This window comes from Eptatretus burgeri, chromosome 7, assembly GCF_056783735.1.
Source record: "Eptatretus burgeri isolate ZD-2024b chromosome 7, Ebu_testis_v1, whole genome shotgun sequence".
Classification (NCBI taxonomy): domain Eukaryota; kingdom Metazoa; phylum Chordata; class Myxini; order Myxiniformes; family Myxinidae; genus Eptatretus; species Eptatretus burgeri.
This window is the reverse complement of record NC_140967.1, coordinates 32270613-32287093: the sequence shown is the minus strand read 5'-3', so window position 1 is coordinate 32287093 and position 16481 is coordinate 32270613. Positions and strand designations below refer to the sequence as shown.

The window sequence follows — 16481 nt, the reverse complement described above, 5'->3', positions numbered from 1 at the left end:
GGATTCAGCTCTCGACCCTTTAACTGAAAACACGTTCATCAGAGCATACTTCACAACGCATTCTTGTTGATCACATAATTTTAATGATATCGTTTTGTTGTTGCATTTCATGAAATATTACCGGTGTTCCTCTTGTGTGTCATTTTTGTTTCCAAATCGCATCTCAATCTCTCTTTATGCTTATCAACAGGATTGCTCCACCCACTTACTTTTGGATGGTTTTATTGGAATTAACCCCCCTGACCTTATCATGATACCTCGGGTCTAATATTACTTTTAAGTTGGAGGAGGATGATGTGCGTCTTGAGCTGAATGTTATAATTGTAACCATGCGCAACAATGGCATTATCTCCAACCTGGGTTTGCAAAGAGTTCTCAATATTGGTAGGTAAGCTGAAATGTGTTAACAAAGGCCCGTGCTGTACCCCGACCGAGTTCCCAAACTTGAGCTCGGCTAGTTACCCTTCCGAGCTGAGTCCGAGTTTGAGTCGAGCCAGCTTTGGCTGTCCATTCAGAAAAGAGCACGGATATTTTCCTGCCACACGAAATGAAGTACTGTAGAAGTTGAGGTTTTCACGCAACATCAATTTTTGCGCATTTCACGTGAAATTAACAAAGTGTGAATATATTTGCCTTATTTAGAGAGATTACAGTATAGGATCGCACAAACAATGCTCATGCCATATGCATAGTTACCATTCGCCTCGTAGTGAGTAGTAAGCAACGTACTTGGCCAGCACACGTTGCATAGGTCGATGCGGTTCGCAACTACAGTACTGTACTTCAGCATCCACAATTCAGCGTAAAATGTGCTTCGTTATCTGAAGCCAATTTCAAAATCGGATGAACCTCAGTGCCTCCCGAAACCTACAACCGGTAACGAGGAAATATTGAAAGCTGGAACGGGCGGAAATCCCATCCCAGCTCGTGGAGATAGCAATTCCGAGCCTGGAGATTGCAGTGAGTAAGAATATCCAATGCTGCATTTGCCCATGAATTTATGAGTCTCTGCATTAAATGAACCATTGATTGATTTGCTTTACCATACTTCCCCATTGTATTTTGAAATTCGTGTTTCATCAATTCTGTGCAGTGCTTCATCGGCTCCGTATGATTTACACCAGGTTTGTAAACCTTAGTTTATAATAAAGTATGTTTTGATCCCTGTCTCTCTTCAGTTCTGGTGACACTGCAAGTATCTTCTCCCTTTGAAAATGTTCACTGGTGTTTCACATGGTTAACCTCTTTGAGATAGTCATGGGTGTTATGCCTGCGCTGTGAAATTAAAAACGTGAGAACATGTTTTCATGTCACACAGGGGGGTTTCTGTGCTAATTTTCACGAGCTTTCAGTGGTGAACGTGACCAAGATACAAACTTCAAAAATATCGCAAACTTATCCGAATTCCGATCCGATCCGGGACCCGGCAAGTTTTTTTTTTTCCGAAATTACCGAGCTGGAATTGGAACCGAGTTTATGCTGCTGAGTCCCAGCACGACAAAAGGGTCAAACATTGAAAAAGCTCAAGTAAGTATCTTCCTTGGAGATGAGAAAAAAGGAACGGTGTGAATCGAAGAGAATGAAACGGTGCCTGAGAAGATCGGTATCAACAAATTTGTGGGGTGCTAAAATAAATAAGCAATGAAATAAATAAAATATCCACTCATTCCATCCAATAAAAGGTTCCAGCAACTTCAACGAGGCAATGAATAAAAATGTAAAATGGAATTTCAGCATTTTGGTCATGGATTAGCTCCTTCAGGACTATTAACGCAGGCTCGATACGGCAAATGCAAATACATCACCTTTCTGGAAGGGCAAGGCTGCACAGGCTTGATAATCAAGGTGGAAACTTTTGTGTATTGTTGTTTTATTTATTGATGCTTGGTATGGGAGGTGGATTTGTACTCCCAATCCTGTGACAAGGGAGCACATAGAAAGCAAAACCCCAATTATAAGTCACCTTTTTGATGTTTTTGTGTTCACCAGGTGAGTGATGTGAATGATGATGTACGCAGAGCGGCGGTGGAGTCGATTGGCTTCATTTTGTTTCGGTAAGTCACGGCCGCCTTTCAGTTGCCTGCCTGTGCCACGCAGAATCTTGGCCAAATGATCACTTGTTCCTGTCCATCTGCTCTTTTTCGTGTGTTGAGTATTTCTTGATCATTGCCTTGGGTTGTATATGGTAGCAACTGTGGTTCTGAAAGTGGGGCAGGTAGTATGAATGCGGAAGTCACAACACAGCCATCATTTGACTCCATTGGTTCAAAAGCATGTAAGAAAATTGATTCATAAACTCCAGGCACCTTTTTAAAAAGCAAAAAAAAAAAAAACGATTCCATTGGGTTGTTTTGATGCGTTTTCTTGACGTGAAACCTGAATATCTGATTTGTACGTTGGGTTTTCATTTGTCTTGGCATTAAGCCATTCCTTGTTGGCAACTTCAAATGCATTTGACTTGGCCCATTGTCTTCCCCTGTGAACTTTGTCCGCATTTGGGGCTGTTTAGTTTTGCCTTGTCACATTTGACTTCTGCCATGGAGTGTTGGATGCAACACCAAGGCGATCCAATTCTGCTGACTGTTTTTACACCCTCCTTTGGGAGGGGGTTGGGGGGGCGGGGGTTGCAACGATTGTCAAAGGTCAGAGAGAAATCCCAGCTTAAATGTTGACCCAAGAGAAAACCAGAACCCACCTGAAGGACCCATTATTCTAAGTTCTCTGAAATATTATTTTCCTTGGCATGTTCTAAAATGGGTGCTGCTCGAAAAGAAATATACGATCAAAAATGATCCTTGTGTGGCCTTGCCTCTGCCAAATGGACCAGCCACTTTTCTCATTGGTATAATCCTTTCAGCTGCTTGCCTAATCTCCATGAGGCTCATGGTCCGACTGCTAAGGCTGGCAATGTTCAGCTCAAGGTGTTTGGGAGGGATGTTAAGGGTGGCGGGGTTGGGGGGGGAGGCGGGTTGGTGTGTGAGGGTCCAGTATATCATTGAACTGGCAGTTGAGCCGTGAAGTAGAATCCAATTGTTAAAAGTCAACACCTGGTCTCCCAGCACAGCCTGAAACTTTCCCTTAAAAATTTTTTTTCCTTATTTCTTCTCAGCACCACCATTGTTTTATTGTTTTCACACTTTGTTCTACTTTCACAAAATATACGACTATATTTTAACCTTTATTTTTTTTTGAGTGGCCTCTCCTACAATTATGTGTAATTGAATTGATTTGTCATTGTAATGCATTGCTTTCCTCTGGTTTCAAGGGTTGGAGCCATGAATTTTTACATAGTTCTCACCTCATAAACATTAACAACTTGGCCCTTGTAAACCACAGTTGTTGCTTGTACTAATGAACACCACCTTTTTGTGTCTTGGAGTGGCAGTAGAGTGATGGATTGACTCTTGAAATGTTTACAATTCATCGAGAGAATTTGCATTGACCCCTATGGTAGAAGTGGTAATTGTTCTTGCTACTTGCACTTTGATGTGCTTCGCTAGAAGAGTGCCATTATGAGTATGAAAATTTTTTCAGTTTTGTTGTCGTGTTTTCCACATAGATAAACTTTGAATGTAATTCAACTCATCTGTTGTGCCTCTGCTGACGAAATCGACGGAGGCATTATGTTTTCAGGTTGGCCGTATGAACGTCCGTCCGTGCTAATTTTCTCTTTTCTCTGCAAGTGCTTATCCGATTGACACAAAATTTTCACCAGAGGTGCGAATACTCATGTGGAATGTTGTAATGATAATTATCAGAGTACCTGCCATACGGGCAATCTTGTTCCAAGCATGTAACACGTTCTTCTGATGCATACCTTTCTTTGGGTGTTGTATAGGCAACTGACAGCTCTGTGTGGGCAAAAAACAACCCGGGTTACATGCATGAAGCAAAAACATACCTACTGCTTATAATTCAAAACACCTCACTGCACTGGAAAACGTGGGGACAGGAATATTGCACTGTGAATGGTGGAGACTTGTAATTCCCTCCCCCACCTGGAGGCGGCGCCACACGATACACATTTACACAGAGAATTTTCTCCCCAAGACCACCGGCAAAGATAAAAACACCCCCATACATTAATTGGGGTCATGCTGATCCTATGTCGCAAGCAAGCCTGGATGGAATCGGATCAGAACTGCAGGAGTAGTGCGAAAAACACACACACACATACACACACACACACACACACACACACACACACACACACACACACACACACACACACACACACACACACACACACACACACACACACACACACACACACACACACACACACACACCCGTCTGTGAATTACAGTTAGGATTATGATGTCATAGGTCACATGGTGTGGCAGCCATTTTGCAAAAAAGGAAAAAACCCAACTTTGGACCTCTGTATCTCCGAAACCACTCCATGGAAAACAAGGACAAATGTGTCCACGAGCAGCGTCCTAAAGATTTTGTCGGCTAAAAAAAAAAAAAAGGACGTTTTTTAAAAAAAACAACAACAACAACAACTTCCGATATTTCGTCACGTGCCTTGATTAAGCCAATAGCGAAATGCGTCATAATGTATTTACGTATTTACGATATATCGTGTATTTACGAAATAAATAATGCATTTATGAAAATACAATATGATAAATGGAATAATCTTTAAATAGTAACATGAACTTTTCGAAACTTTAAAGCAAATGTCCGAATATATTTAAAAGTTCATGATAGACGCTCTCAAAAGGCACCGTCTATGTGAGGATGTGTACATGTGCTCAATATTTAAGGAGATCCGGATCTTGTATATACAAGAGCCGAGTCCGAGAGGTTAAGGTTTTGTCTTCACAAGAAGAAGAAGAACGCCGAACTCTCTATGAGCAGCGTTCGCTACGCGAGACGCTGCTAAAATTGAAACTTAGCACATGTGAAGTACTCCCCACAGGAAACGTGATTTTTTTTGTCTCGTAGGTGGCTTCGTTATGACGTCATACTTGCATACGTCAAACAATTTATCCGATCAGGATTGAAATTTTTGAGGGTCATCGAGGGCTGTATTGTGTTGGGGAAAAAAAATTGATGATGTCATCGGTCATGTGGTTCGGCAGCCATATATTTTTTTAAACATAAAAACCTTCAAAAATCTTCTCAGAAATGCCTGAACAGAGCAATACAAGGTGAAATTTTACAGGTATGATTGCCTATCCACAAGGATCAAAAATTTCTCCACCTCTGATGTCATTGGTCACATTGTTTGGCACCGATGATTTTTTTTTTTTTTGAATAAACCTTTAAAAATCCTCTTCTCCAGAATGGTTTGACAAATCAAGAGGAAACTTCACCCACATGTTCCCAAGCCTTGGGGATACCAGGGTGTTCATGAATAATTAATCAGTTACATGGTCTGGCAGCCATATTGGTTTGAACAGAAATCTTAAAAAAACGATTTCTCTTGAGCTGTATCATCAATTGATATGAAACATCACATTTATGATCTAGTAGTCATGGTGAATATACAGTACTAGCGATACCCGTCCACATGCACGGGATAGCAGTACAACATAGCTGGTAGCAGACGACAAACCGTACACGGGGAATGACAAAAATACGCATTGTGCAAAATGCAAGTGGTACTATGGAACGCCAAGACGTCCCAAACATTGTCGGCATGTCCGCTAAGTGCCACAGCAATTTCATAGGGATCGTGTGACGGCGAGCCGAGTTTTTAGTGTGCAAGCTTGGTATTATAATAGAGATGTTTTAAATTTCAACCTGATTGGACACATGCTCAAGCAGGCAGAATTATTTAATCTTTTGAATCTTGGTTCAGGGATTTAAATCAAACTTGGTATAAGGATGTGTAATTATGTGAGAATGTGAGCGGAGGCATATCTGGTGGCGAAGAGTGGTCTTCTAGTTTATTCATGTACGAAAAGGTAACTTGTATGAAAGATCATCGAGGCACGATGTGATGTTTTGGTGACCATATAATACCTTCACCGTTGAAGGTCGGCCCCAATGACTGACATTGAGAATCCGACATGAGCCACTATGCATGGCCTATTGTCACCTCTCAAAACTGACCTGATAGTGTCGGATAACTTGGAAGAGCTTGAGGTACCACCAGATGGATTCCGTCATCTCGGTCGGTGGAATGGTCAAGTGAACGCGAACTTGTGCACACAGCATGAAGGCTAGTGCAAGTTAGTTCTGGAATTTTACTGTATACTCATTCTGTATTCTGCTCACAAAATATAGTTTATGTTGTACAAAACTTTTGCCCACACCGGTAAAGGGCAGCGCAGAGAGGCGATCATCAATTTTCACCCCAGGTTTGCCTCGGCAAAAAGTTATTTTGCAGACGTGTAGTTCAACACAGGTTATTTTGTAAACATGAACAAATGTAAGTCTATGCCGTACACGAGATGGGGATGATGAAGAAGGAGGATATGGCGATGAGGGATATGTACATTAGAATGTACTTCACGGTGTAACTACTCTCAAGAAGGTTCACCAAATAGTGTCGCACCCATGTTTCATTGCTTTAAAATTTAAATTACTCCCTTTTCTACGGCTTTCTGTCTTGTTGGAACGATGAGACCTTCGTCTTTGAACATTCACTTGACACGTTTATGTCCATTCACCATTGTTTGATCTAATCACTATGTGGAGACCGTTCCGACATCTGTGCGTTTTACCCTCATTATTTTAATGCTGAGCGTCAGGCAAGGAAGCAGCATGTACGATTTTAAAAATCAGTCTTTTACATGACTCAGCCGGCGTGAAAATCGAACTGCCGACCTCTTGTAATCAGCGGACGCTCTACGTAATCATTCTGCCTCCGAGTCTGGTCTGCATTATAACTGAGATTTGCGTACATCAGATTCCTGCAGTGATTCAAATTGTAACTACAGCATCGCAAGTCTGGCTGAGCTTCCGCTGTAAGAGATTTCTTCAAGGCTTCAAAATGGGATCGTAATTTTGTTCAGGACCTGAGTGCATTTTGACCATTGGAGTTGATGAGCAACACCTGTTTGAGTGTGTGAAGTCCAATGTTCTCTTACATTTGGACAGTATATATATATATGAGGTCTTGGATGGCTTATGGCTCTCATTCGAAATTAAAGTATAAGTAATACATGCGTGCTTCGATATATGCATTGTATTTTACCTGCAAGTTAACACTGTTGTTGCTGTTTTTTATTTTTGATCTTCACTACTGATGATTGGTTTTTGAAGTCACTCATTGATGTTACATACGTACATTTGGCTGATTGTAAACCATCAAATCTGGGTCAAAGATCACAATGCAAATGGCAGCAGAAGGATTTGAAAATGTTAACTCGATGCCATTTACTTACCATGTCCTGTTGAGAATGCTGCTTGTGCATATCTTAAAAAACTAGAAGGGCACTCGGTAGAGAGCATACCTCCGCCACGTAATGCCTGATCCACGAGAACATATCGGGCCCGATACATTTTTGAAATATCATGTTATGCAGTACTATATCATTTTTGGCCCTTTCTCTCAATGCTGAAGAATCACTTAAATTAAATAATCCTCGTATCCAGATCTGTATTCGGATCTTCACCAAAATCTAACCAATTCATCCTCGTCACAAACCCAGCCCGTCCACAACTTTTTGAGATTTCCTGCAGACAAACAGACAGAAAGGGGTGAAAACATAACCTCCAACACCTTTGGTGTTGGAGGTAATAACCAGTGGAGCACATAGTTGGCCATTATAATTGAACTGGCAATCGTGTGTGTGTGTGTGTGTGTGTGTGTGTGTGTGTGTGTGTGTGTGTGTGTGTGTGTGTGAGTGTGTGTGTGTGTGTGTGTGTGTGTGTGTGTGTGTGTGTGTGTGTGTGTGTGTGTGTGTGTGTGTGTGTGTGTGTGTGTGTGTGTGTGTGTGTGTGTGTGTGTGTGTGTGTGTATATTGTTGTGGGGCCAAGTTTCACTGGCGAGCACGACCGCTAGATAGAGCAGTAGAGTCGGCTCCACCGAACACCCGGAATTTATAGGTCGTCACCCCAGATAACTCCGGAGCCGACGGGTCCCGGACCAAATATCGCCAATAGTTCGACCACGTGGGATAGGGTCGATTGCCAATTTCAATTTACCCAAATACCCACATCGTCCAAACTACTGGGGAAATTCACCCTCGGCAGGATCTGCGCGATCCGGGCCGTTACCGAGCCGTATCCTGAGCGGAGAGTATGAGAATCCTGCCGGGCCGATTGCACGATTACGGCAGTAATGAGGCCTCCTAATTCCCGTTCACAGTGTGGCAAACCAATGATAGAAACACAAAAACGAGCTGAAACATTCAACAAAATGGATATTCATTTACAACAGTCGGGAGGGGGGGGGGACGCACAAAGAGCAGAGTTAAACCGACTAAGCAATACAATGCAAATGATGTATAGCAAAGAGCACTTAATTCCTACTTACAGACGGGGCCCAAGGACACACACACGCACACACAAATACCCAAAAGAAGATGGACCTCAACGGTCTTTATTCGGCTCTCCAGCTGAGGAGGATAGTTCGGCTGGGAGTCAGGATGGCTGGCTACCTGGCCACGAGTGCGCGGCTGGATGTCCACCCCTTGCCAGAGCTCTGGTCGCCAAAGGACGGACCAGGGCAGCCGAATCCAGAGGAGGCGAGACGAGGTGACCTCCCGTGTTTTGTTGGCCGATCGCTTGTTGTACTGTGCCAGACGAGACGCCTCGGATCCGCGGGGTGCAGCCAGACGCAGACCAGACCGAAGACGCGCTCGAGCACACGGAACCAATCTCTTCTCTATCGACCCGCCAACCACGATGCCACCCCGAGTGTCCGGGACGGAGAATGAAGGGCGACGCCAACCAGCGCGAGCGCGGACAAAGCAGCGAGTGCCAGCAGACAAGGTCAGGCGATCCGGCAGACCAAAAACCAACTCAACTCCGACGATTTGTCGAATCACGCCAAAATATTATTCACCCCTTCTCCAGAGGGGAGGAGCCGCCTGCCATGGACCCGCTTTCGCTCACTGGATGGTTTTGGCGCGCAAAATGCGCTCGTCGCCCCCGTGATTGGCAAAAATGGGCGCCAAGTCCGCTGATTTGACCGGCGGGCGTGGCGACCACCACGGCGGACCACCCCTCAAACAGGGAGAGTAACATTGTCCTGCGTGGGCTGCGCTCATTGGCCGACCGACTGCAACCTTGCTCGCACCCCCCGTATTGGGCAAGAGAGACGCGACGTCTTCTTGAACCCCGCCCAACCCTGACTATCAAAATAACTCTGCAGCACACGAACATTTAATTCCCATTAGACATAGGGGAAAGGGAGCTATCTATCCACATTTACTTATCGAAATAACTGAGCTACGGGGACCTGAATGTTGAGTGCTCATGGCTTCCAGATTCGCAACAATATTGTTGGTATAATGTGCTTCATGCTCATTTAATACATGCTTTTCAAGTCTGGGGCAGTGTGAACAAGTCAAATGGGTCAAATAAATTTTGATTCTTTTTCATAATCCTTTCACGTTAAACTGAGCATGTCGCACATCACCGGCAGCACTTTACATGATTGGAATACGGTAATCATTATCATCAATGCACCATGCGCCTGACAGAGTGTTGGTGCTGCTGAAGCAGACCTCCCGCCACTCCCCTCCCCCCTCCACCAGTAAAGGTTATGCTTCGTGGCTTGCTGTTGCCTTTCCAGCAGTGAGTCAGGGCAGGAATTTGTAATTTGTTCAGTGTGCCGGCTATAACTCACCTACTTTTCATGAAGACACTATGGGATATTTAACGTCCACCAACTAGTGCCGGCAGACCGGTCCTCCGGTTTAATGTCTATCCGATGGACAATGATGACATAAACTTGCATGTAAAACATCAGGGTGACACTTCCTCACTGGGTTGAGTTTCATATCCAGGTGAGACAGCTCAAAGGTGAGTGCACATATCTGATGATGGCAAGTTATCCTGTTCACCCTCACATAATTGGAATACAGAAATGATCTTTGCACATTGAAAATATCTGCAATGTGCATCATTTTATTTTATTCCATTGCTTTGGTTTTGTTTTGTCAAGTTTGAACGAAAATAGCTCATCAAATTATTTGCCTTTGATTGAATGCAAAATTTTCGCTTTGAAGTCACAACACAGGGTTTCAGACATTTTTTAATGTGCTTAAAATTTAATCGGCAAAGGCGGCAAAATAGCAAATCCAATCCTTGGATAATGAGGTGTTGTGGATGTAAAGTCAATGTTTCCATGCTGGTTTTTAAAATTTATTTATTTTGGTGTGATGGATCACCACCAAAAGGGACATCTATTTATTCCCTCCATAAATTTAACGGAATATTTTCACATAACTCAGGGTGGCAGATTTCGGTGCCCTCAGTGTGGAGGTCTTGTAGTTGTGAGCTCATGAGATGGGTTGAGTGATTGCAGATTCTCTTAATGGCTCATATGGTTTAATATGGAGCTCAGTGGCACATTTGAAGTGAATGAGTATTGTTTGACTTCTGTTTTCGTTTGACTGATCACTCTCACATGTCTTTGTCCTCCCAGAGATCTGATTCGAAAAGACTAATCGTTCCGGATTCATCTGTGCTACCGCAAATTTTCTGTTTTCTGTTTGTGTTTATTGTTCTTCACATTGAGTGCTCACTCCTGTGTATTTTTTTTTCCGTGCTCATTACCTCTGCCACTGAATGTGAATGGAGGTTATGTTTTCACCCATTGGTTGTTCTCTCCATTTGGGTTTCAGGAGGTGGGGGGAAGTTCTCGCAGAACACAAACTCTCCACTTTCTTTTTGGTAAAGGAACATGATTCTTGAACCAAACTGTGAAACTTCATTCTCGTAGCTCATTCCACCTTTGTCTGTCTGCTTGTTGCTTGCAAAATCGAAGATTTTTCAAGTACTGTGGATTGGTCAGTTGACTTTGTTATTCTGACTCTCTGTTTGTTTGTTTGTCTAATTGTCTGTCTGTTTGGTACTTGTGAAAATTAAAGATTTTTCAAGTACTCTACTGAATATTGGTTGGTTGTATGCGTTATTCTATCTGTCTGTCTGTCTGTCTGTTTGTCCTTATGTCAATCACCTACAGGTCACGATTTTAAACCAATTGTCACGAAACGTCACCACCTGGTAGAGTTTGTCATAAGCATGAAGCCTTTTGTTTTTGAGGTCAAAAGGTAAACATAGTCCAAAGGTCAACAATTTAGGTCAGGTTAGGTATGGGAGTATGCGCCGGCGCAGCGCGTTGCTCCGTCCACTTTCCGCCGGTACTCCAGGGTCCTCCGTCTGGCCATCCCCCAGGGAGATGCCTGGCCCAACCCCATCTCCTTGAGATGCCGATCAACCTGCTGCAACCAGGAGGCATGTGGTCAGCCCATTGGCCTCCTCCACTTGCGAGGCTCCCTCGCTGAGAGAATCTGGTGCACAGGATCAGCGTCAGGAAAATGAGCCACATGTCCATACAGCCTCAGCTGACGCTTATGGACTATGCAGGTAACAAATCTCATTTGAGTCTCTCTCAGGAACCGCTCGATGAACACAAAGTTCGATCAGCGATAGCCAAGGATTCTCCGAAGAGACCTGGTACCAAAGGAATTAAGTCTCCGTCTCAGATCCTTGGTCAGAGTCCAAGGCTAACATCCGCAGAGAAAGACTGGAAGCACCAAGGACCTGAAGACTCGGACTTTCGTCCTCCTGCACAGTTACCGACAGCGCCACAACCCATGATCCATTGAATCCATGACTCCCCAGGCACGACCCACACGTCTATTGACCTCCGGCCAGCAGAGACATGAATATCACTGCTAAGGTAAGTGAATCTCTCCACGACCTCAACATCTTCACCACAAAGAGGTACAGACAAGACAGCAGCATCCAAGATGTCATTGAAAGCTTGGATCTTAGTTTTGACCCAGGAAATCCATAATCCCAGTGGCTCCGACTCCTCATTCAGCACCTCGAGGGCCCCCAAAAGGATATCCAGTCTCTGCAAAGATAACTGCATCATCTGTGAAATGAAGGTCAGAGATCTTGACATTCCCATTCGATGCACCACAGCTTGATATCTCCGACATCCTCTCCAGAATCCAGTCCCCAATTGCGCTGAAAAGTGTGGGGACCAGTACACACCTATTTATTCATTGAATTGAGCCACCAATGTATTTTTGAGGTCAACATATATGTGAAAAGAACAAATAGGCCAAAGGTCAACAACTTAGGAAACATTTCTAACATCCTCAATTTTCTTCAGATTTACTTTAAATTTGAAGAGGATTTATTTATCAGGTCATTGAATTCGACCAGCCAATTATTTTTGAGGTTAACATGGACCAAAAGGTCAACATAGGCCGAATTTCTAAAGTCGTCAATTTTCATCCGATTGACTTGCAATTTGAACAGGGTTTGCATCTCGTTTAACTGAATTCATCCACTAATTATTTTAAAGGTCAAATTTGTTTTGTGAATTTTGCAAGTATTGTGCTATACATGACATCTTCCTTGTTTGTTACTTTCGAAATCTAAAGATTTCGCAAGTATATTGATCACTTCTGTCCTCTGTTTGTGTGTTTGTTTGTTTGTAGGCACGAAAACTCGAGAACGGAAGAAGCTACCAATGTCAAATTACACCATGTGATTCAGGAGCGTGATGGCTAGCGCTGATTAGATTTTGGTCAAAATCGGTCAAAGGTCAAGGTCACAGTGAGGTCAAACATGCATAAAAAAAGTTATAACTCAAGAAGGGAAGAAACTACCAATGTCAAATTACACCACGTGATTCAGGAGGGTGATGGCTAGCGGTGATTAGATTTTGTTCAAAATCGGTCAAAGGTCAAGGTCACAGTGAGGTCAAACATTCGATTTTTGATGGTTTGGTACAGAATCATTGTAGAAACTTCTGGTTTGCGTCGCTACCTTTTCTCGAGACAGCTTTTATTAGACAAGGTCAGAGGTCAAGTTGACGATTTCGTAAGTACCAGTCTATGACTGCTTGCTTGCTTGTTTGTCTGTCTGTCTCTGAATGGGATATCTCAAAAAGTTGGAGACGGATTCGGCCGAAACTTGGTGGACAGGTTGGGTATGTGACGAGGACAAATCGATTCGATTTTGATGAAGATTCAGATCCCGATATGAGAATTTAAAAAGTTTTGAAGTGATTTTTTGCCATTGAGAGATTGGGCCAAAAATGATGTATTGCATGATATTTCAAAATTTTATTGTACCCAATATGTCCAACTGGATCAGGCATTGCATGGTGAAGGTATGTGCTCTACCAAGTGCCCTTCTTGTTGTATTGATTTTGATCCTGCGTCTCAGACGCGGATAGATTTTGGCCAACCATTTTTGTTTTTCTTCACACCCCAGCCTCTCCTTACTTGCTTCACATCCTCACACCCTGCCCCCTCTTTGCTTTCTTCACTCCCTTCTCCCTAACAAAATCCTTCCTCTCACAGGATGTCCCAGAGTAACCGGTGTCTCTTCTTGGGTATTGTCTCTTCCGGTTCAACATGCCTGAACCTAGTTCTGATGGTGAAATTGCAATTAATGTGAAGGACTCCATTTCCCACTACACCTGTACTACCTTTTCCCACTCCTAACCCCCGGGACGACCTTTGGCTGTGCTTTCCCTCCACAACCACCTTCCATTTGATTATTTTCTGTATCGTCCTTCTAACAGCGATGACTCAAAGATCTTGTGGCACCTTGTTAAGTCTGAAGTCTGGAGTATGATCTCCCTCCATCCCTTCTCTCACTTCAAATGCCGAAACAGATGACTGCTCGTGAGATGGCCGAATGCCTAAATTCTGTGTTTGCCTCTAAGTCTTGTGAACCCAACTCCTCACTCCCAACACCTACACTACCCTCTTGTACCAAGTTGCTCTTGGATGCTGTCTTTCCCACTTGAGAGGTGGAGAGGTTTCTTGTAAACCTCAACTCCGATTCTGTGACCGGCCCAGACGGCATCACGGAATGTGCCCTAAAAACCAGCTCTGCTGCTCTTGCTCATCCTTTTTCTCCTCTGTTCACTCGATCATTCTCTCTGCGGAAGTTTCCGTCTGCCTTGAAGTTTTGCCAATATCACTGCAATGCTGAAACGGATTCTCTTAACTACAAGCCAATGAGCTTGTTTCCATTTACCATGCCTATAGAAAGTCTACACCCCCTTTCAAAATTTTCACCTTTTGTTGCCTTATAGCCTGGAATGCAATTGCATTAAATCAGACTTTTCCCATATTTATTTACCCGCAACTTTCAAGTGAAAAATAAATTCCAAAAATTTCAGAAAATTCATCAAAAATGCAAAACTAGAATATCCATCCATCCATCCATCCATCCATTGGGACCATCTTCTGTACAGAGCGTCGGTGTTGCTGAAACATTCTCCTGGGCTATTGGGCACAATCATGGACGAGTCGCCACTCCGACGCAGGATACTTGATTGGCTCTGAAATCATCCCAGCAAGCTGGTCCTCATTTTGCCGACCTCAGAAGGATGACAGGCTGAGTTTAACCACACCTGGTATTAATTCAATAGTTGAGCAGGATTTGATCTCAGGACTCGAGGATCCCAAACCCGCCCCCCTCGCCATTAAGCCAAACACCAGGCATAACGTAGAATATCTTGGTTGGATAAGTGTCCACCCCCAAAAGTTATTACTTGGTGGAAGCACCTTTGACAACAATTACAGCTGTGAGTCTGTTGGGATAGGTCTCTATCAACTTTGCACACCTTGATTGAGCAATATTTGCCCATTCTTCTCCAGAAAACTATTCAAGCTCAGTCAAGATGCATGGGGAGTGTTGATGGACAGCAATCTTCAAGTCATGTCTCAGATTTTAAATTGGATTTAGGTCGGGCTCATGCAAAAATGCTACAGTAACAACTATAGCATATGAGAGTTCTACTCTCATATATTATAGTTGGTAACAGGTCCTACTGCAGTTGTCTGCAGAGAATTGCTTCAGGAAAGGAATACTGTTTTTGCCTGGGGAGCTCTAACTGGGAAACTCAAGGACATTTAGCTTTTTGCTTTTTAGCCACTCCAGTGTAGCTTTGGTTGTGTGCTTCAGGTCATTGTCATGCTGAAAGGTGAACTTCCGTCCCAATTTCAGCTTTCTTGTAGAGGGCAGCAGGTTTTCCTCTCGCATTTTTCTGTATTTTGCTCCATCCATTTTCCCTTCTGTCCTGACAAGTGCCCCAGTCGCTTCTGATGAGAAACATCCCCATAACATGATGTTGCCACCACCATGCTTCACAATAGGGATGGTGTTATTTGGGTGATGTGCTGTGTTTGGGTTTGCACCAAAGGTAACGTTTTGCATTTAAGCCAAAATGTTCCATCTTGGTTTCATCAGACCACAAACCCTTTTGCCACATGGCTTCAGAATCTCCAGAGTGTTTTTTTGCATACCTCAAATGGAACTCAAGGTGGGCTTTTTTGAGTAATGGCTTCCTTCTTGCCATCCTACCATACAGGCCAGTCTTGTGCAGTGCTTGGGATATTGTTGTCACATGCACAAAGGGACCAGTCTTTGCCATAAAAGTCTGTAGCTCTTTCAAAGTTGCCATTGTCTTCTCTGATCAGTCTCCTCCTTGCTTGGTCATCCAGTTTGGAGGGACAGCCTGATCTAGGCAGGGTCTTGGTGGTACCATCCACCTTTCACTTCTAATTATTGTCTTCACTGTGCTCCAAAGGATATTCAAGGACTTTGAAATATTTTTATACCCACCCCCTGATCTGTGCCTTTCCACAACTTTATCCTGGAGGTCTTTTGAAAACGCCTTGGTGCTCATGATTAAGTTATTGCTGTGAAATGCACGACCCAGCAGAGGAAACCTGTAGAAACAGCTGATTTTATTCTGAAGTAATCAGAATCATTACAATTTAACACAGGTGGAGGTCAATTAGCTTGGTTTGTGATTGAAGGTGATGCGTTACACCTGAGTTCATTTACAATTGGGATTATAAGGGGGGTGGACACTTTTCCAACTTATTATGGCATCCAAGGCCACCTCCTCTCATGGATCACTGAATTACTCCACTCCAGTATTCAGCATGTAGCTCTTAACGGGATCCTCTCATCTCTTCCTGTCAAGGCTGGAGTGCCCGAAGGCAGTGTCTTGGACCCAGTCTTGTTCTTCATCTTCATCAATGATCTTTCTGATTCTCTGGTGAATCCTGCCTATCTCTTTGCTGATGATTCCCACCCTATGCCATATCATGTATCATCCTTCAGACACTGGCAACAGCCTTTTCCCCCTCTGCAGACAATGATATAATCAGGAGTTGCTCAACACTTGGAATATGTATTTCAACCCAGACAAATCCGACACACTAGCCATCTCTCCAAAAGGACTGTCTGAAAAGCTCTCCCATCTACTTTCTAAATAAATCACTTGGATAGGTTAAGCCACTCAAACTTTTGGGCTCCACCATCAGCCATGATCTTTCTTGGGCAGTCCACATTTTCCCCAAAGC

At 43.5% G+C, this 16481-nt stretch overlaps 1 protein-coding gene across 1 annotated transcript in view; it reads left to right on the top strand.

Annotated features, from left to right (window-relative positions):
• PSMD1 (proteasome 26S subunit, non-ATPase 1) overlaps positions 1-16481 on the top strand; it is a 294517-nt gene that overhangs the window by 129815 nt on the left and 148221 nt on the right. The window contains exon 16 of the mRNA XM_085887953.1: positions 1990-2054. Coding sequence (XP_085744079.1) covers positions 1990-2054 — 65 coding nt within the window. The remainder of the gene's footprint in view (positions 1-1989; positions 2055-16481) is intronic.